At 42.1% G+C, this 22,495-nt stretch overlaps 1 protein-coding gene across 3 annotated transcripts in view; it reads left to right on the top strand.

Moving 5' to 3' along the window:
- grip1 (glutamate receptor interacting protein 1) overlaps nt 1–22,495 on the top strand; it is a 344,038-nt gene that overhangs the window by 174,064 nt on the left and 147,479 nt on the right. For 2 of the 3 annotated variants that reach the window (XM_072267520.1, XM_072267518.1), the window contains exon 2: nt 20,999–21,079. In XM_072267520.1, the coding sequence (XP_072123621.1) occupies nt 20,999–21,079 (81 nt within the window). Of the gene's footprint in view, nt 1–2,537; nt 2,817–20,998; nt 21,080–22,495 lie in introns of those variants that run through there. The other variant, XM_072267519.1, reaches the window with a different exon arrangement.

Raw genomic sequence — 22,495 nt, 5'->3', positions numbered from 1 at the left:
ACTGCCTTCCCGCCAATACAAGTCACGTGTGCACGCCTCACAGTCTCACTGTTGGGACAAGAAGCACCGCTTTCCCGCCAGTACAAGTCACGTGCTTACACCTCACAGTCTCACTCCCGCCAGTCTCGCATTGGTTTTGGCAACATATGGATGTGCGATCTTGCACTCTTAAATTTCTGTTGCTTTTACCTACGGTGCAGTGATTTTGTGCTTGAAATATTTAACTATGCCTCCTAAGCGTCCGATGTCAAGTCATGGGCCATTAGCCAAGCAGCAGAGAACCGCTTTAACAGTTGAAAAAAAGTTGGAAATTATAAATAGGGTGGCGTCAGGTGAAGGTAACACAGCTCTGGGACTCTACCCTGTGCAGTCGCGGGCTATGATAGCTGAGTTAAGCATCACACCAAAGCAGGTGTTTAAAGCAGACCAGGCTTTTTTGGGAGCGTATGCCAAAACGCATGTACATAAGTAAGGATGAAAAAACTGCGTTAGGTTTCAAGACAGCAAAGGATGGATTGACTTTGCTTATGTGTTCCAATGCCAAAGGAGACTGTAAGATGAAGCCTCTCTTAGCTTACCATTCACTAAACCCCTGTGCTCTTAAGGGTTTGAGTAAGAAGCCTCTCAATGGAGCGTGGAAATCAATTTGTGCGGAGTGTGTGCACACCCTCAAGGGGGTTCCTGCCTTCACTGCAGCTGTCCAGGATTGTGTGGCCCTGGGCTGTAAAATTGGTGGGGAAGGATTCTCAGATCTCGAGACTGCTGACGTGGTAGAACTCCTGGATTCTCATGATGAAGAATTAAGTGTGGATGACCTTCTGCGTTTAACTCAGACTGAAGGTGATAACGATGAAGAAGAAAGTGTCGAGTTGCAGGTGAAGGACTTTACGGTGAAGGAACTGGCAGAATTTTTTAAGGCTGTGGAACACTTGGCGCAAATGGCGATGGACATGGACCCAAGTTTAGAACGGAGTCAGAATCTCAGTCGTTCCCTACAAGCAAATTTATGCTGAAAAACAAAATGCTGCCAAGGAAACAATCCTCACCACTTTCTTCAAAGCGGTGTCATCTCCTGCTGCCGGCAGTTCTGTGAGTCTTCCTTCACCCCTCGCTGTCCTTGATGATCCTGACGACACACAACCATCCACCTCATCCATGTAAAGCTGCCCACACACCTGCCACTGTTGGTGTGTACTGTACACCCTAGTATGTTAACTTTCTATGATTTATTACGTTGAATATTACCTTAAATTGATGAATTCAATGGCATTCATAGCAAGAGGATTCGAGTACAGGAGCAGGGAGGTACTACTGCAGTTGTACAAGGCCTTGGTGAGACCACACCTGGAGTATTGTGTGCAGTTTTGGTCCCCTAATCTGAGGAAAGACATTCTTGCCATAGAGGGAGTACAAAGAAGGTTCACCAGATTGATTCTTGGGATGGCAGGACTTTCATATGATGAAAGACTGGATCGACTAGGCTTATATTCTCAGGAATTTAGAAGATTGAGGGGGGATCTGATTGAAACCTATAAAATTCTAAAGGTATTGGACAGGCTAGATGCAAGAAGATTGTTCCTGATGTTGGGGAAGTCCAGAATGAGGGGTCACAGTTTGAGGATAAAGGGGAAGCCTTTTAGGATCGAGATTAGGAAAAACTACTTCACGCAGAGAGTGGTGAATCTGTGGAATTCTCTGCCAAAGGAAACAGTTGAGGCCAGTTCATTGGCTATATTTAAGAGGGAGTTAGATAAGGCCCTTGTGGCTAAAGGGATCAGGGGGTATGGAGAGAAGGCAGGTGTAGGGTTCTGAGTTGGATGATCAGCCATGATCGTACTGAATGGCGGTGCAGGCTCGAAGGGCTGAATGGCCTACTCCTGCACCTATTTTCTATGTTTTCTGAAATATAATATGAATGTTGCCTTGTGGTACTGCTTTTGTGTCGTATTGGTATGAAAATGTGAATAAATTACAGATAAAACATATTTAGGAAGCCGTCCAGAACGCATCCCTATTTTCTCCATTTAAATAATTGTTCACATTATGCATCGACTTCGAGGAACGTATCCCCCGCATATAACGAGGATAGGGTGTATATGACAGATGAAGAAGATTGGGGTCAGGTTAGACAGTGGGTATTGGTTTGTGGTGACAGTGGTGAAGAGCTGACACTAAGACATTGGTTTGAGCAAAGTCAATCTGTATTGCAAACATTTTAGTCTGCTTTTGTGGAAAAGAACACAAAGAAATAGTGCATAGTTAAGCAAGACAAGTGGACTAGTCATGTCATATTTAAAATGCTTGTCATGATGAGAGCCAACTGTTGTGCAGAGCAGGACTGTACAAGCTAGCACTCGATAAATCTGGACATAAATAACCTTTGCCATTGCGGATAGAGTAGCAATGAGGATAAATAGCCACAGAAACCTGTTGCTCTGCCAAATAGCTGCCTGCTGAGTCCCAGATCTAAATTAAACTGCTTTCTGACTCTTGACTCTGAAACCAAAGTAAGCTCATTCAGCCAAGACGGTGGGGTCTCCGTGGTGATTCCAGCCGCAGCCTCCAGACTGTTGCTTGTTCTCTGACAAAGAAGCGATGATGCACCTGCTGGCTGCTCAGTTTGATTATCCAGCGAACAAACCGGCATCTGGTGACAAGCTGAGGCTGCATGTATGGAGCGAGGAGTGAAATCTGTCCCAGTAACTGGCTCTAATAAGCCGTGGAGCAAGGCTGAAGAAGGCCTTGCTGTTCAAGGTTCCTGTTGGAAATCATGGACTTGTTATGTGGTATTGGTCATGACCTTAACAGTGACTTTGGTGAGTACAATGAAGCAACTATTTCCATTCCAGCTTTATGCTCTTGGTTTCTCAGATTCTGATCTATTGTGAAAATACCATTTTAAACATGATCACCGAAACTGGAAAAAACTGCCAACATTGGAAAAGAGTATTGTTCTTAATTGTTCGAACACTTGATTAAAATACACATCGAAGCTAGTTATTCATTTAACAGCTTATCACAAAGGGATACTCACCTTGTGTTTAGAGTCTTAGAACCAGGCCCTTTGGCCCATCTAGTCCTGCCAAAACATTTAAATTCCAATCAACCTGCACCGGGACCATATTTACTCTTTCAAACTTATTTATATCTTTCCTTAGGTAAGTGACCAGAACTGCATACGATACTCCAAATTAGGCCTCACTAATGTCTTTCACAACTTCAACATAACAGCCCATCTCCTGTACTCAGTACTTCGATTTTTGAAGGCCAATGTGCTAAAAGCTTTCTTTACAACTCTTATCTACCTGTGACACCACTTACAATGAATTATGGACCTGGATTTCCAGATGCCTTTGTTCTGCTGCACTCCTCGGTGCCCAACCATTCACTGTGTAAGACCTACCCTTGTTGGTCCTACCAAAGTGCAACAGCTTGCACTTGTCTATATAAATACCATCTGCCAGTTTTCAGCCCATTTTTCCAGCTGGTCCAGATCCTGCTGCAAGCTTTGATAGTCTTCCTCATTGTCCATTACACCTCCAATCTTGGTGTCATCTGCAAATTTGCATTTCCAGTTTACCACATTATCATCCAGATCATTGATATTGATGACAAACAACAATGGACCCAGCACTGAACCCTGTGGCACACCTCTAGTCACAGGCCTCCAGTCAAAGAGGCAACCCTCTACTACCACTCTCTGGCTTTCCTCCTAAGCCAATGTCTAATCCAATTTACTGCCTCATCTTGAATGGCAAATGACTGAACCTTCTTGACCAACTTCCCATGCTGGACCGTGTCAAAGGCCTTGCTAAAGTCCATGTAGAAAACATCCACTGCCCTGCCTTCATTAACTTTCCTTGTAACTTCCTTGAAAAACTGTCTGATCACCTACCACGCGTAAAGCCGTACTGACTAACCCCTATCAGTCCATGTCTATCCAAATACTCATACGTACGGTCTCTTGGAATACCTTCTAATAACTTCCCTACTCCTGATCTCAAGCTCACCAGCCTATAATTTCCTAATTTATTTTTAGAGCTTTTCTTAAACAGTGGAAGGACATTCACTATCCTCCAAACCTCTGGTACTTCATTTGTCACTAAGGATGATTTAAATATCTCTGCTAAGGCACTGGCAATTTCTGTACTTGCTTCCCCCAGGGTCTGTGTTGAAAACCTTGTCAAGCCCTGTGGATTTATCCGCTCTAGTTTGCCTCAAGATAGCAAACACCTCCTCCTCTGTGATCTCTGAACTCACTGCTGCTTTGCCTCACCCCATATAGACTCTGTGTCTGTCTTCTGAGTATATACAGATGCAAAACAATCCATTTAGGATCTCCTCCATCTCTTCTGGCTCCACACATAGATTTATGTTCTTCCAGAGGACCAGTTTTGTTTCTTGCAATCCTTTTGCTCTTAATATATCTGTTGAATCCCTTAGGATTCAACTTCCTGTTGTCTGCTGGAGCAACCTCATGCCTTCTTTTAGCCCTCCAGAATTCTTTCTTAAGTGCTCTCTTGCATTATGTATACTCTTCACATTATTCATTTGTTCCTACCTGTCTATACCTGTACATGCTATGCATCTCTCTTTTATTTTTCTTTAATGGACCTCAATATCTCTTAAAAACTAAGCGTCCCTAAACCTGATATCTTTACCTTTTATTCTGGCAGGCACATACAAGCTTTGTTCTCTCAAAACTTCACTTTTGAAGGCCTCACACTTACCAAGTATACCTTTGCCAGAAAACAGTCTGTCCCAATCCACATTTGCCAGATCCTTTCTCATACCATTAAAATTGGTCTTTCTCCAATTTGGAATCTCAGCGTACAGATCAAACATATCTTTTCCATATGTCCTTGGAAACTAATGGTATTATGATCAGTAGATGCAAAGTGTTCCCCTGCACAAACATCTGTCACCTGCCCTGTCTGATTCCTTGATAGGAGATTAATATTGCACACTCTTTCGGTGGGATTTCTATTTACTGATTAAGGAAACATTCCTGAAAACATTTGGCAAACTCTATCCCATCTAGCAATATACACAAAATGCTGGAATTCAGCAGGCCAGGCGGCATCTATGGAAAAAAGTACAGTCGATGTTTCAGGCCGAAGCCCTTTGGCAGAACTGGGAAAAAAAAGCTGAGGAGTAGATTTAAAAGGTGGGGGAGAGGAGAGAAAAGCTCTAGGAAATAGGTGAAATCCTGGCAGTGGAGGAGGTCATGGATAGACATATCGGAATGGGAATAGGAATGCCGGGTTTAGACCACACTTAAGTTGGAGGAACAACACTTTATATTCCGTTTGTGTAGCCTCCAAACTGATGGCATGAACATCGATATCTCAAACTTCCAGTAATGCCTCCACCCCCTTCACCATTTCCCATCCCCTTGTCCCTCTCTCATGTTATCTCGATCCAAGATGTTCCTGGCTCTGGCAACCAGGAGGCAATCTTGTTCTCGTCCACAGAACCCCCTCTGTTGTTTCCTTAACTAACAAATCTCCTATCACCATTGCTTGCCTCTTCTCACCCCTTCCCTTTTGAGTCACAGAGCCAAACTCAGTGCCAGAGACCTGAACCCTGTTACTTTCCTCTGCCAGGTCATCCCCCCAACCGTATCCAAAGTGGTATCCAAACCTGTTGTTGGGGGGGGGGCACAGGGGTATGCTGCACTGGCTGTTTAACTCCTTCACCTTCCTGACTGGCACCCAGTTTCCTTTGTCCTGCACCTCAGGTATAGCTATGTTGCTAGGTGTTCCATGTATCACCCCCTCCACCTCCCGAATGATCTGAGTTCATCTAGTTCCTGCACCAACTCCTTAATGCAGAGTATTAGGAGCTGCTCTTACAAGAGGGGCATTCAGCTATACTACCTGGCATTCCTGCTGTTCTGACTGTGTAAATATAAAGAAGGAAAACAATAAATAATCTGGGGGAGGGGGTGGGAATCTTCCTACAGCTTTTTGCCTTCTCTCACTCAAGCCTCTCCACCAAATTGTCACGAATCAATCCCTTATATACTCAGTCAGGGAACCCAGTCAATATGTGGAAAATTAAAATCACCTACTGTCACAACCTTGTGTTTCTTGCAACAGACTACGATCTTTCGACAAATTTATTCCTCTAAATCCCACTTCTGTTGGGTGGTCTATAATATAGCCCTATTAACATGCTCATACCTTTCTTATTCCCCAGTTCCATCCATAAAGCCTCACTGGATGAGTTCTCCAGTCTGGCATGACTGAACACTGGCGTGATCTCAATTTAAACCATACACCTGCCTGCATATTGTGTACAGCCTTTGATCCCCTGTTTCTTCATGGTGTGTGTCTATATGCCTTTCAAACCTTGCTCTTGTATCTTCATATTTAAAAATATTTAAATTGCCTTTATCTTTTAATAACCTGGTTAAAATAACTGTGGGAATCATCATGATCATTATGTGCTGTGTCGTACGACCATGATTGTTCTTGGCAAATTTTTCGACAGAAGTGGTTTGCCATTGCATTCCTCTGGACAGTGTCTTTACAAGACAGGTGACCCCAGCCATGATCAATCCTCTTCAAAGGTTGTCTGTCTGGCGTCAGTGGTCACATAACCAGGATTTGTGACATGCACCAGCTGCTCACATGACCATCCACCACCTGCTCCCATGGCCTCACATGACCCTGATCAGGGCAGCTAAGCAAGTGCTACACCTTGCCCAAAGGTGATCTTCACCTCCTTTGGTAGAGGGGTATCTTGAGCACTCCACCCAAACCATGACAATATAGAATTTAAAAATCATCAATAACTGAACATTTTCTATCAACTTGTCAATGCTGAGAATTGCAATTCAGTTTAATGGAGACTCACAACTCTAGTGGACTGTTGAATAAACAGATTTCCAACAGGATAGTGGGGATCCCAACTGATCAAGTCTAGGCTGATGGAATCTTTGTGTAGTCTGGTGATGGAGTAGAGATCTATTTGTGCAGTACCTGTTCCTGAGCATTAATGGACAGTGTGCAGGTCTTCTTAAGTCTGGTGGTGTTATTAAGCACTGGTGATTTCCCTCGGAGCTGCTGTTCTCAGTCAGCTTCATTAAGACCAGTGAGTTAGAACCTGACCTGGAACAACTTCACTTGCTTGCGGTAGGTTGATCAGAACTGAATAGCACAGAAGTGAGCCACTCCGCCCATCGCATCCATGGCAGCATTTTGGCCTGTTTACAGTAATGCCACCTGTTCCATATTAACCATATATAACATATAACAATTACAGCATGGAAACAGGCCATCTCGGCCCTTCTAGTCCGTGCCGAACTCTTACCCTATCCTAGTCCCACTGACCTGCACTCAGCCCATAGCCCTCCATTCCTTTCCTGTCCATATATCTATCCAATTTAACTTTAAACGACAACATAGAACCTGCCTCAACCACTTCTGCTGGAAGCTCGTTCCACACAGCTACCACTCTCAGAGTAAAGAAGTTCCCCCTCATGTTACCCCTAAACTTCTGTCCTCTAACACTCAACCCATGTCCTCTTGTTTGAATCTTCTTATATTAGATCCATATCCTTGATGGGCAGTGCTTGTATCTGACTCCGCCACCACTTACTGTGGGTTATTTCACTTAAAAATGAAACTTGTCAATTAATCAGCTTGTCATTTTTTTAAAAATGTTTTACCGTGTAAAGAAGTTACTACATTATGTAAAATGCTGTGTGATTACATTATTACTTTACAGTTTAGCACTTATTGACATGCAAAAGCTAGTGTTAGATGTTAACTCACAGATCACCAGTTGACACACAAAGTGGAAACAACTTTTTGAGTTGTAGTGTTTTGACTTTATAGAAATATTGTAGTGAAGACCTGATTTATGATTGAAGAACAATTAATTGGTGTTGATGATTAAAATATTTGTCTAATTTCGAAATTTATATTTTTAAATGCAAAACGTCTGAAAGCCATACTTCTAATAGATCCAGCACATAAACATTGCAATTTAAAAAAAATTTATTGTGATACAGTGTAGAACAGGCCCTTTCGGCCCTTTGAACTACAGCATCCAGCAGTCCCTGATTTAATCTTAGCCTAATCACGGGACCATTTACAATGACCAACGAACCTACCAACTGGTACGTCTTTGGAAGGAAACCAGAGAACCTGGAGGAAAATGACAGCGTCATGGGCCAAGCATAGAAACTCCGTACAGGAAGCTGCGAGAATTGAACGCAGGTCACTGGTACTGTATAGCGTTGTGCTAACCACTATACCACCATGCCACAATGTTTCCTCTGAGAAGTGTGTGTTTGTGCGCACAAACACCTTTTGCTACTAGAGCACAGAGGAACTTAAACTGCGCACAAAAGGTTGTAACCCTCTGCCTCGGCGGCATGTTAGGTATATTTCACGATCGTACACAATCACATTTCCTTTTCCAGTTTCTGATGTGGACGGAGTTTGCGATGTTTTGTCTGCAGGCCTTAGAACTAGCTTATTTATACTGTTTTTATTGAAGACATCATTCAGTGTGCACATACACCCTATCCTCATTCGGGGGATATGTTCCTCAAAGTCGACACATAATGTGAATAATTATTTAAATGGAGAAAATAGGGATGCCTTCTGGATGGCTTCCTAAATATGTTTTATCTGTAATTTATTCACATTTTCATACCAATATGACACAAAAGCAGTACCACAAGGCATATTTCATCAATTTAAGGTAATATTCAATGTAATAAATCATAGAAAGTTAACATACTAAGGTGTACAGTACTCACCAACAGTGGCAGGTGTGTTCGCTCCGGGAGATGAGTGGTTGTTGTGGTGTCAGGCAGCTTTACATGGATGAGGTGGATGGTTGTGTGTCATCAGGATCATCAAGGACAGCAAGGGGTGAAGGAAGACTCACAGAACTCTCAGAACTGCTGGCAGCAGGAGGTGACACCGCTTTGAAGAAAGTGGTGAGGGTTGTTTGCTTGGCGGCATTTTGTTTTTCAGCATAAATTTGTTCAGCAGAAATCGGTTCCTCGCATAACTGTGAATCCGCATTGTCTGAAGACGCATATAACAAGGATAGGGTGTATTGTCACTTGGGCAAAAAATTGCACAGCGCAAGATTTTTGCACATGCTGGTCACTACAAGTTAGAGGGAACATTGCGTACCACCCTTGAGTAAATCAATTTACATACTTATATCTTTCCAGATGCATATAGCAATTCCTTTAGCAAATGTTCATTCTACAAATGTTTCTGTAATGCCATTGATTTTTCGGTATATGTATCTTTGTGGCGTTTTTTTGATCCGGTGTTTATCCTCTTCGTGTCTCAAAATACATCGTACCAAAATACTCTATGCTTTTTGTCTAGCCTTTTTAATTTGTAACATTTTACTGCACAAAGAGCTTTCAGTAAAATAAACCTTCCATAAATCATTTATCCAGCAGACTGTCTAGCTTTATTAACAAGAATCACTCAGCTTTGACACAATCAGCAATCACCTCTGATCTGGGCCGACATTTACGTGCCGGGCAGCACCTGATTAATTAACAACACACATCAAAGTTGCTGGTGAACGCAGCAGGCCAGGCAGCATCTCTAGGAAGAGGTACAGTCGACGTTTCAGGCCGAGACCCTTCATCAGTATCTAATTAATTAGCTTGTTTATTTCAGTATTTTTCTTAAAGATGTGCTGGGTGTGTTCCGGCCACCTCTGTACCACTACATTCTTCGCGGCAATGTATCGGTCCGCGGCCCGGAGGTTGGGGACCACTGAATTATAAGTCACTTATAAGTCAATAGCGTCATAACGTTTGGATATTAAACACACAGTGCATATTTTCCTCATATGAACATATAAAATCATTGCAACACACCAATATCGCTGAATCAGTAGGAGCCCTGGGCTTGCTTTCTTGCAACAAGACGGTCCCATCGAGGGGTGATGGGAGACAGCGATACTCGAAGGGGGTTCCTTATGTCCAGTCTATTCCGCAATTTAGTTTTCATTACATTCATTGCAGAAAAGTCCGCTTCACAGCGATATGATGTTGGAAATGGAAGCAACGTTTTCAGTACTTTTCGTGGCTATCTCAGGATATTCAGTCTTGACTTTGATCCAGAACGCCTGCAGAGATGTTATGTCAAACATACTTTCAGCCCACCGTCATTTACGAGCTCGAGGAGTTGATGTTTTTCCCACACTGACATGGCTGATTCACCGGGGACATTCACAAATGGGTTACGGATCCATCCCTTTGCATGTCTTGGGTCACTGATGACCTCGCGTGCGTTCAAGTTCAACAGTGGGCGTGACAGGGAACGAGGAAAGGTGCAGCTGACTCATATTGTTTCATATCGCCAAATCATATCATTTCTTCATGGCCCGGTACCACATGCTTTGCGGCCCGGTGGTTGGGGACCACTGGTTTAGTATATGTCAAACTGGATGTAAATACTTCAGTGAACAGATTTGTGAAATTGAGGCTTCTATAGCAGTGTACAGTTCAAATATATGCTTCAAAATAGCTGTGATATCCACACAGCCTTTTTAATTTGAGGCCTACTAGGTTGAAACGGTGTATGTTTGTTGGAGGTATATAGATAACGGGGCAAGGGTAAGTAGAGGTTCCTGATAGCAGGTGATTATTTATTGATTGATTGATTGATCTGCAGCACGGAATTGGCTTTTCCAGCCCTTTGAGCCACGCCACCCAGCAATTTCCCAATTTAGTGCTGGCCTAATCATGGGACAATTTACAATGACCAATTACCCTACCAACTGGTAGGTCTTTGGAAGGAAACTCATGCTGTCAAGGGGAGAATGTACAAACTTTATGCAGGCAGTGGTGGGAATTGAACCGTAAAGCATTGTGCTTACCATTACGCTACCGTGCTGCCCCAGGGGTATGAATTCACAATGAGGGGAATTTGAGAATAAAGTTACATGCAGATTAGTTATGATGTAGATTGTTTTGAAAGAAAGAATTTGACAGACTCTTGAGGGATAATTTAAATGGTTTTGGGCAAAGATCAGAGGAATAAAGCTGAATGGACTACTCAAGAGTTCAAAGGTTAATTTATTATCAAAGCATGTCTCCTTATAGAGCTCCAGAAATCTATCTTCTCCAGATAGCCACGAAACAAAGAAAGAGCATGAAAGCCATTCAGAGAAAAATATCAAACCCAATCCCCCCTCCCAACACACGATCGTCAGGCCCCAAAACCCCTCCCTTCACCTCCCCTCACACAGAACAAGAACATTGACCCTAAAAGCAACCCCTCCCCCACATAAGAAAATTAACAGAACACAACAGACCACCAACCCCCAAACATCCTCCCCTCCTACAACAAAATGGGAAAGGAACGGGCGATTTAAAAAAAAAACCCACAGAATCTACATCTACAAGTCCGAAAAAGTCCATAGTTCATAAACGTAGAACCATGATACCATCTTCCGATATCACTGACATTCATCGATAGAGAGGGCCACCACACAGGAGGCCTACCCATCTCAGACATCCCACCCGGCAAAAACTCATTTCAGGGAGGTAGCACTATCAATTTGAAGGAGACTTCCAGGAGAGGTGGGATGTCTGCAATAGAGTAGCTCCTTAGCAGCTAGCCAGCAAGTTTAAATAACGTTAGCTATGCTAATGAATGAATGACACCTGTTAAACTCACCTCAACATGTCTTTTACATTTTAACCAACCATGGGCAATAGAAAAGTCACTGTTGCAAACAGTGCAGCGAGCAACACTGTCATTATTTTTGACCCCTATTAGGCAGGGGTACAAGTTGGTGTAGTCTAGGGTGACGTACGATCTATATTTTCTTTTTTTGGAACACTTTCCCAGGGTGCGCGCTCGCTCGCTTGCTCTCTCTCTCTCACTCTCGTGGCTCCAATGGTCGCTCTCTCTCTCGCTCGCGCTTGCTTTCTCTCTCGCTCACGTGCTCTCGCTTGCTTTCTCTCGCTCGCTGTCTCTCGTGGTTGCTCTCGTGCTTTCTCGCACGCTCTCACTTTCTCTCTTGCTCTCGCGCTCTCTCTCGCTTGCTTGCTCTCATTCTCTCTCGTGGTCGCTCTCGCGCTTTCTCTTTTGCTTTCTCTCTCGTGCTCTCTCGCTCTCAAAACAATTGATTTCCGTGACATTGTATATAATCTGCGGACATCAGGGAGCCACTATTAATATGTGGGAGACTCCCGGAACTTCCAGGAGAGGTGGGATGTCTGCCATCTGCTACAGCGAAGGGCCAATCACAGACTTCTCTGCAGCGACCTACAGAAAGGCAGTTGTGCTGAACTCTCACTTGCTTTCTGCATTCACCTCTAATCTTGAAGAAAATGGTGTACACTTGATGGGCTTCATTTTGAGCTGTGTTCTTCATAACAGTTGAATTAATTCAGGACCTGAAGGGCCCGTGGTTCAATAGAAAGTGGTGCTCTGGTCTGAGCACACATCAGGAGGGTGGCGGTGGCTGAGGTCACTGTGCATCTTCGAGAAGGGTGGTGCTGTAGCTCAGCATTTGTTGCTGCTTCTTTGCTTCAAGGGCCTGGGTTCGGTCCTGGCCTTGTGCTCCACGGAATTTTCAGGCTCGCCACTGCATCTGTGTGAGTTTTCTGCGTGCTCAGGATTTACCACACATTCTGGAATTGTGTGGGCAAGCTACTCAGCTACTGTAAACCAGTATATTTAAATGGCAACGTACTAAAAGAGGAACTGCTGAACACATGGGGGAGAATAGGTTTCAGAACTCAAAGTTCAAAATTAAATTTTATTATCTGAGTCACCGCATACAATCCTAAGATTCATTTTCTTGCTGGCATTCTCAGCAAATCTATAGAATAATAACTGTAACAGGATCAATGAAAGATCATCAGAGCGCAGAATACAGCGAACTGTGCAGATGCAAATATAAATAAATAGCAATAAGTTACGAGAACATGAGATAATAAGGTAAAGAGTCCTTAAAGTGAGGTCATTGGTTGCAGAAACATCTCAATGATGGGGCAAGTGAGTGTAGTTATCCCCTTTTGTTCAAGAGCCTGATGGTTGAGGGGTAGTAACCGTTCATGAACCTGGTGGTGCGAGTCCTGAGGCTCTTGTAACTTCTACCTGATGGCAGCAGCGTGAAGAGAGCATGTCCTGGGTGGTGAGCATCTCTGATGATGGATGCTGCTTTCCTACGACAGTGTTTCAGGTAGATGTGCTCAGTGGTTGCTAGGGCTTTGCCCGTGATGGATCCCTTAGGAAAATATGGAGGAGGGAATGGGACTATAGGGATTTCTGTGTTTAAGAGCCCACATTGACATGATGTTTCAAACAGTCTTGTGTCATAAGTGACCAAATCAATGAGGCAAACTTGTATTTGGTCCCTAATTTTTATCTTGATTAGAACATGGACTTTGTGCATTTTATTGTGAGAGCATTGGCTGCTCCTATTGACCACTGACAGGCTTGCCAGTAAATTAGAATGCTTGGCTCCTGTTTTTAATTAGTCAAATAGGTGTGTTATAGGCTAATATTTACTCTTGTCTGCTTTAGCCCCACTTCTGCAGCACTTAATTAAAATTAACTTTTCTCCAGGGATCATTAATGTGAACGATTAATGATAGCTGGGGAAATCAGGTTACCTTTCCTGAATGCCTAATTATACCCAACCGACACAATGTGGGTGAGCTCAGGCTCGAGGATTGAGAGGGAAAGACAATTCAGCAGAGGCTGCTTCAGGCCACTGTGATATTGAGAAGCAATAAATCAGACCAATTTGTAATATTTTACCTTAAACTTTGCTGTGCACATGTCTGAAGCACTTCAAACGTGTTAAATGATTCATGATACTCATTATGTGTCACACTTCAGGTGAATACCTGCCTCTGTTCAGTAGCCTCTGGTCCTCCATTAACGCTTCAGTGGGATAGAATAAGGTTTAATGTCACTGACATATATCATGAAATTTGTTGTTTTGCAACAGCAGTACAGTGCAATACATAAAAAAGATTATAAATTACAAATATATATATATATTAATTTAAATAAGTAGTGCAAAATTGAGCAAAAGGAATGATTCCAGGAATGAAAGGGTTACTGTATGAGGAACGTCTGGCAGCTCTTAGGCAGTATTCCCTAGAGTTCAGGAGAACGAGGGGATCTCATAGAAACATTCCGAATGTTAAAAAGCTTGAACAGATTAGATATGGCAGTTATTTCCCATGGTAGGAGATCCTAGGACAAGAGAGCACGACCTCAGGATTGAAGGATGTCCATTTAGAACTGAGATGCAGAGAAATTACTTTAGTCAGAGGGTGGTAAATCTGTGGAATTCGTTGCCTCGAGTGGCTGTGGAGGCCAAGTCATTGGGTGTATTTAAGGCAGAGATAGATAGGTTCTTGATTAGTCGGGGCATCAAAGGGTATGAGGTGAAGGCAGGGGAATGGGGATGTCTGGAAGAATTGGATCAGCCCATGATTGAATGGCGGAGCAGACTCAATGGGCTGAATGGCCTACTTCTGCTCCTATATCTTATGTCTTATGGTCTTAAAAAGGAGGACTGTATATACTAAAATATTCTCTGTATACACTCATTATTTTTAAGGGATGGAGAACTCACAAATACTAAAACATGCAGAGACAGGTAAAGTCACTGATATTGGCACTAAGGTGGCAATGACATACAGATGTCAACTCGTCTGTGGGTGTAACAACTTCTAATTAACTTTCAAAGTCAAACTAAACCAGATTCAGGAACAACCTAGGGCCAAAGGGGATAACTTCACTTGCCCCTTCATTGAAATGTTCCCACAACCTATGGGCTCACTTTCAAGGGCTCTTCATCTCATATTCTCAATATTTATTACTTATTTATTATTATTTCTTTGGCATTTTGCAGAGCTAGTTGTCTTTTGCACACTGGTTGAACGGCCAGGTTGGTGCGTACTCCCATTACAGTGATTATTCAATAATAGAGTGTGTCTGCAAGAAAATAGGCAACACGGTAGCGTAGTGGTTAGCACAACGCTTCACAATACCAGCAACCTGGGTTCAATTCCCGCCGCTGTTTGTACGCTCTCCCCGTAACTGCATGGGTTTCCTCTGGGTGCTCTGGTTTCCTCCTACAGGCCAAGGATGTGGCAGTTAGCATGTGAATTAGTCATTGTAAATTGTCCCTTGATTAGACTTGGATTAAATTGATGTGTTGCTGGGTGGCATGGCTGGAGGGGTATATTCCACACTGTTTGTCAATTTAAAATAAAAATGAACCTGACTCTCCCTCCCCCAATCCACCCCCCCCCCCCACCGCCCGGCTGAAGCAACATGCCGACTATTGATATTTTACAACTTGCTAGCTCAACGTATCAAATGCAATCTATCTCATGGCAAATAGGACTCATCATGGGAGTACCACGTTTAGGTCTGGTCACCTCACCACAGGAAGGATGTGGATACTATAGAGAGAGTGCAGAGGAGATTTACAAGGATGCTGCCTGGATTGGAGAGCATGCCTTATGAGAATAGGTTGTGTGAACTTGGCTTTTTCTCCTCGGAGTGATGGAGGATGAGAGGTGACCTGACAGAGGTGTATAAGAAGATAAGAGGCATTCATTGATTGTGTGGATATCCGGAGGCTTTTTCCCAGGGCTGAAATGGTTGACACAAGGGGGCATAGTTTTAAGGTGCTTGGGAGTAGGTACAGGCAGGAAGTCAGAGGTAAGTTCTTCCACACACACAGTGGTGGGTGCATGGAAAGCACTGCCAGCGATGGTGGTGGAGGTGGATACAATGGGGTCTTTTAGGAGACTCTTAGACAGGTACATGGAGCTTAGAAAAATAGAGGGCTACGCGCTAGGGGAATTCTAAGCAGTTTCTAAATCGGTTACATGGTCAGCACAACATTGTGGGCTGAAGGGCCTGTAATGTTTTGTAGATTTCTATGTTCTATGTTCTATCAGGAAATACAAGAGAAGGCTTAAAGGAAGTATCCTGTCACTACCAGAACCCCTAGCAAAACACAATTGAACTAGTGACAACTTGATGTAATTTGGTACTGCAGTGGATTGTAATGATGTAATTCATTAATTAATGTCAGAATGGCTTTATTCATTTGGAGAATTGTACAACACCTTGATCCATTCTTTGAAACTGGAGCTATCAGCTCCACAATGACATGTTTGGCTAAGCTGGTATGTGCCTGAAATAATTGTACAAAAAAAAATCATAGATTCTAACCTAGTGCCAAGTTACCGACAAAGTTCTTAGAATTCATCTTGCCATCTGTCATGAAGGAAGAGAATGGATCATTTTTAGCTTTCTGGGTTAGCACCCCAAATTCATTCAAGAATGTGTTTTGTTCAAGTATGAGGAGCAAACTGTTTGGGCTTTTCATTATCCATCTTCACGGCATTTTTCAGTTCAAATGGCTAATGCTGCTTCTAGGACCGAGTGATAATTTCCTCTTTAAGTGCTCATTGTTAGTGATTGGTTTCAGTGTTCAAAGATTCAAAGTACATTTATTATCAATGTAGCATACAACCCTGAGATTTGTCTTCCTACAGACAGCCACGAGACAAAGGAGCACCACAGAACCCATTCAAAGAAAGCATGAAACACCCAACGCACAAAAAAGGAACAAATCACACAAACAGCAAAAAAACCCCCAGCAAAAATAAATATATATAGAACATCAAACCACAGAGTTATCGAAACAGTTTTGGAATGTTCAGTTCAGTTCAATTTAGCGCAGTGTCACCCATTGCCATCTTTACTGTTGAGATGAGGTTTTTTATTCTTGTTAGCAAACTTTAAAATTCACTGATCTCAGAAGAGATTTGGCATTGCATTTACCTTTTACTAGTGGCATGTAGCTTTAGCCGGGGGTGGGGGGGTGAAGGTGGAGTCAGGAACATGGGCAGGTTTGCGGTTACCAGAGTTTAAGTTCAAAGTAAATTTGTAATCAATGTTCATGCACGTCACCATATACAACCCTGAGATTCATTTTTTAAAATTTTTATTGAGATTCCCTGCAGATTATATCCTTCTAAACTTTTAGGTTTAAACAGATGTGATGAGAAAATGTAAAACTGATCCCATTTTTGTGCAAACATGATGCCTTTGCAGAACCAATACCACTGTTCCAGGTTGATTCTACTGTACTTGAGCAGTGAAAGAAAAAAAAAATGAGGTTGCTGGAAATCTGAAATAAAAACCAACAAATGGCAGAGAGATTCAGCAGGTTAGGCAGCATCTGTGGAACGAGAGGCAATCAATGCTGCAGCCTTAGGTTCATATTCCCATATCAGTAACATTAACTGTGTTGGATCTGGAGATATTTTCCAGAAGGCTCTTCAGAAGTCAAGCACGAGGCACAAACCTTGGGGTTACAGCTGTTTTATTAAATGTTCATAACAAAGAAATAATGGTAAAGCAAAACAAGAAAGTAACAGCACTGTAGATAACTATTTTTAATGGTAACCAATTTACTGGAACAAAGTGTCTTACTTTATACTGAAAGCTGGTTCAAACTAGACAGATACAGGAATCATCTCTGATGCGGACAGCCGGTGGGACAAGGACAGTCTTGGTTAACACTGCCATGACCTCTCAGGCTTACGAGACAAAGAAACTGCTGACGTATGGCATCAGGCTATACCCCCAATTACTGTAAACCCTCCGAACCTTTACAGACAAATACAGAAGATTATACAAATAAGCATGAAGGAAGTTAAGTTGCAAGTTAAAAAAAAATTAGTCCCTGATCCAACAACTGTTTCTCCTTCCACAAATATTCCCCGAGCAGCATTTCTAAATTAGAGGTTCTCAAATTGGAGTCCATGGACCCCATGCTTAATAGTATCAGTCCAGGGCATAAAAAAGTTTGGGATCCCCTTTTCTAAATGCTGTGATAGGAGATCTAAGCTTGCAATCACTTTGTTCTGTCAAATTAGTGTCATTCCAAATATTTTTTAATGCAAAATCAAATATAATTTTCATTAAAAAATAAACGCAGTTGTGGAGCAATGTGTGAATTTCTAGCTTCCTTGAGAAATGCCAGAAAATTGCACTGCTAGGATCTTGAAAGATGGTAATTCTTTTTGTGAAGGTCAGTAAATACAGTGCGTACTCAGAATAAAAATGTGAGCTTGGCGTGACCAGCGAAAGGGACACAATTGTTGTTGAAACATGTAGCCATATTAGCTTCAAGTTAATAAATAAGTAAATAAATTCCCAAGGTACTTCATTGTCACAAGTTAAAACTCATTCGAAACTCATGCATCATACCAAGCCTCATTGAGCTCACTGGTCAGCTTTGACTCTCTACCAACTTCAGTTTAAAATTCATACATCAGTCCTCCTTAACTCTGACTTTCACTGTGCTCTGCTTAGAGGGAACATAGATTCCAGTTAATTGGGTTGTTGGTTAATTGAGGCAGCTGCTTATTTGGGACGCTACGGCGCTTCACTGAGACGGGAGACCGTTGCGGAACAGTTTCTAACTAGCGTCAGTCACGTGCATGTCTTGTGGCCGTTGGACACTAAGCTGTGCTTAGAGCGAACAATTCAGAACTCTTTTGCACACTGCAGTTGCAAGCATTCAGGCTTGGAAATGCCAGAAACAGCTGGGAGCAATTTCACTGTTTCAACAAGTTAGGGACTATGAAGAATTTGAAGGTATTGACAATTATCTTGAATGTTACAGTGGAATTGAAGGTTTAGAAGATGCCATCATCAAAAACACTGTTTAAATGCAGTCCGCTATCTGCACTGATTTTGTTCATTTACTGTCAATCAAAAGAACATGTCAGCGTATACCGGATGAATTCCTCTGTCATTAACTATTAGGAACTAATACAGTACTGTAATAGTTTCAGTAGTGTTCTCATTTATCCTGTATTGTATTTAAATATGTAATTTGTTACTCAGTTTGTCTTTTTTAATATACTTTTTTGACTATTTCCAAGAAACTTTGGCTAATTGGGGCAGTTGCTTAATTGGGCGAAAGTGTACTGGTCCCAGTGTGTCCCAATTAACCGGAATTGGGACTAAATACCACTGCCACTTCATACAAGTAAAATCTGTATTGAGCAGTGACGTGGATAACAACTAAATTGGTTTTGTCTGCTTTCATTGAGGGTTCAAAGTTGAATTTGTCATTATATGCACAAATACATTTCTGCAGAGGTGCAATGAAAAACTTGCATTAGCATCGCAAGCGTCATGTAGGCAACATCCACAATTAAACATAAATTGATCATATATTGTGCACAATTTTATAAGAAAACAATTAGAATACAGAAAAAAAAGTCCAATTTAATGTAAGGTAACAAAGTGGCCATAGTGTTGCTAAACTGTAGTGAATAGGCTTTTGCTAGAGGTTCAAGAACTGATTTGTTGAAGGGAAGTAGCTGGTTTTGAACCTAGTGGTGTGGTATTTCAGGCTTCTGCACCTCCTGCCCAGTGGTAGCAGCAAAAAGCTTGCATGGCTCGGGTAATGGGCTTGAGTGTGGATTTAGACAATAGGAAGTTATGGAGCTGTGGCCTGATTGATCAGCAATTCCAATGAAACGTCTTGATAATGCATTAAGTTGAACTGGATTACAAAGCTGCCAAGTAGCTTGAATATCTCTGACAGTTACAGATATTCAAAAGCGTTCAACAGCTATTGAAAGTCATTTAATGTCTGTTATGAATGCAAGAGTACAAAATTATGTATGGGTAGCTAGAGTGAACTGCTCGATTCCATTTTGGGTTCTACGCCATATCACAGTGGTTCAACAGAAGTTCAGCTGTGTGGAAGTTGAGGCTTCTGTAAGAGTCATGAATTTGTGGAACATAATGCTGGCTGGCATTTTGATTTCTGCCCAATTACTTTTATCCCAAAGGCACGGTGTTATGGATTGCTTTTATCATTAGGTTTTTTCCCCCCTTTATTTTGCAGTCTTGCAAATCCAACTGTATTTTCGTGTTTTTAACAATTGTTGGCAAAAAAAATTGTGGCTGTTTTTTATCTGTCACTTTGATTTTGGCTAATCTGTAAAGCCTTACTATTATTATGTTGTCTTTATGTAGGGTGATGAACCTTTTTGAGAGCATGTGTCCAAATTGGCGAAGATCTTTTCAAAAATTCTGTTGCATGCCATAGCAATTTTGAGCAGAGATTAACATTGATTAATGAATTAGTAACAATATGTATTCAAACTTTTGTTATTAATAAAAATATAACATTCAGATTGAAATAAATCAATTTTTAAAAACCTGTTCATAAGTTATTAATATTAATTTTATTGAAAGCAATTGAGAAATGTTTAGAGCTGCTGAACTACATACAGTATTTTTATTTATTTTTAAAATTTTATTCAGAGATAGAGGCCCAACAAGCCCACGTCACCCATGTGACCAACTAGGTCTTTGGAATGTGGGAGGAAACCAGAGCACCTGGAGGAACCCCATGCGGTCCTGGGACAGCATATACGAACTCCTTGCAGACAGAGGCGGAATTGAACCCGCGTCGCTGTAATAGGTGACTTCTGTGCTACCATGCACTTGTGTTTACCGTTATTATCATTGAATGTCCAGTGTTCGCTCACAAACGACAAAAAAAAATATAAGCAGAGCGAAGCCAATGACAACTTCCTGACTTTTTACTATCCAAGTACCAATGTGTCCACCAGGTCTGTGAGGATTTCAAAGCATATTATCCAACCTCACATGTTCTCAGTACTGCATGACACGTTTCCTGTGGAAACATGTTACTGGTCTCATTTTGGAAAGGATCATTCTCTGCGTTGTTTGGCGGTAAAGTCAATCATAATAGATCTTTTTTTTATTATGGATGGTGTTCAAAGAAATGGGTGGGGGGGAGGGCGCCACTACATGCTGCCTGTCCGCAAAATTTTTACGTGCCATTGGTTCCCCAGCCCCTGCCTCAGGTTACTAACAGAATGATTTGATCATGATTCTTTTTAAAGTGTTTTCCACATCTCTTTTACTCATCTGATTTCATTTTACAGATGAAGGACCATATGCCAAATCTACAAACCAATCAAAAGCCACAGAAGGCACTTTGGCAGTCCGAAGACAAAGTATTGCAGGTAGGTCTGGTCTTTGATTCGATGATTTCTTCTGCAACTTTGCATTCTTTCCCAAAGTGGTGCTTCTGAAGAGGGAGTGTTTACGTGCACCCTAAGTCATTGTTATCAGGAAGAACATCATGTTGTATACCACTCTGAATAGCCAAATATTTTCAAAGATGGAATCAACTGCAACAAATCAGTTAAAATGAATTTCTTTATTATTTTCTTTGTTTCCATTGAGCTGTGCACAGCCTTCAGATTTACAAAGGTTACAGGCAGAGGAAATTACAGTGATGGGCAGGGGAGTGATGTGAATGGAGCTGAAAAGAAGCATAAGCACTTTAACGTCAAACCATTCCTTGACTGCAAGTCGCAGTGCCTGGACGGGTAAAGAAAAGGACAAACAAGACACAGTGTGACAGGGGAGCAGAGTTTTGGATGACCTTGGATTCAGAGAGTAGACCAATGAAGGTCACACAGAAGTGAGTGCGAAGTTCAAAGTGAGTAATAACAATGCAATGACTGAATGGTTCTGTATCACAAGCTGAGACCAGGCAAGAATGGGGCACATTAGAGGCAAAAATAAGTGGTTTTGCAGGTGCCATGGATGTGATGTGGCTTAGTTTAAGATCACTTGGATGGCTTAAAAACTGGAAGAGTCTTGGATTATGTAGTTTTTATTTGATTGAGATAAAACGCCTTTCCGGCCCTTCCAGCTGTGCCACTAAGCAACCCCCGATTTAACCCTCGCCTAATGATGGGACAGTTCACAGTGTCCAATTAACCTACCAACTGGTATCATCTTCGGACTGCAGGAGGAGACCCAGGCAGTCACCGGGGGAACGTCCAAATTCCTCGCAGGCAGCAGCGGGGATTAAACCCAGGTCACTGGTACTGGTTGTGCTAACCACTGCACTATTGTGCCGACACTTTGCTCAGAAAAAAACTGAGGTCTCTAGTATTCTTCCAGATGTTACAAACAGACAACTGTATAGGATAAAGTGTTCTAGTTGCTCAGCAAAGAACGCAGGCATTATTATTCCTGAAAGTAAACATGTTCTACCTATTAACAATTTCTGGCCCATCAGTGAAGATGATTAACAGCCTACTGGAAGTCAGTGGTTAGCTGATGGTTCTTGCAAACTTATTTGTGCCTGTCTCACGTTAAAGTTATAAGTCTTAACCTTTGCCAGGTTCTCAATAATGGGGGGAGTGAAAAATCTGTCTTGTGCAGATTTACTAAACAGTCTAAAGCTGTCGGCTGATTCTGAAGTCTTCTGAAATGAATGATGATTTGCAAAGCAATACTGGTTGATGTCAAAGTGTCCCAGGGTAATGAGAGTGGAGCAAAATTCAGGTCTGTCACTATTGCTCTCCACCTCAGCCCAGGTGTTCTATTCTTAGTGTGAATTGAGGTTCTTGAAGATGTCTGTG

The sequence above is a fragment of the Mobula birostris genome, chromosome 9 (genome assembly GCF_030028105.1).
Source record: "Mobula birostris isolate sMobBir1 chromosome 9, sMobBir1.hap1, whole genome shotgun sequence".
Lineage (NCBI taxonomy): Eukaryota > Metazoa > Chordata > Chondrichthyes > Myliobatiformes > Myliobatidae > Mobula > Mobula birostris.
This window is presented reverse-complemented; position numbering and strand designations above follow the sequence as displayed.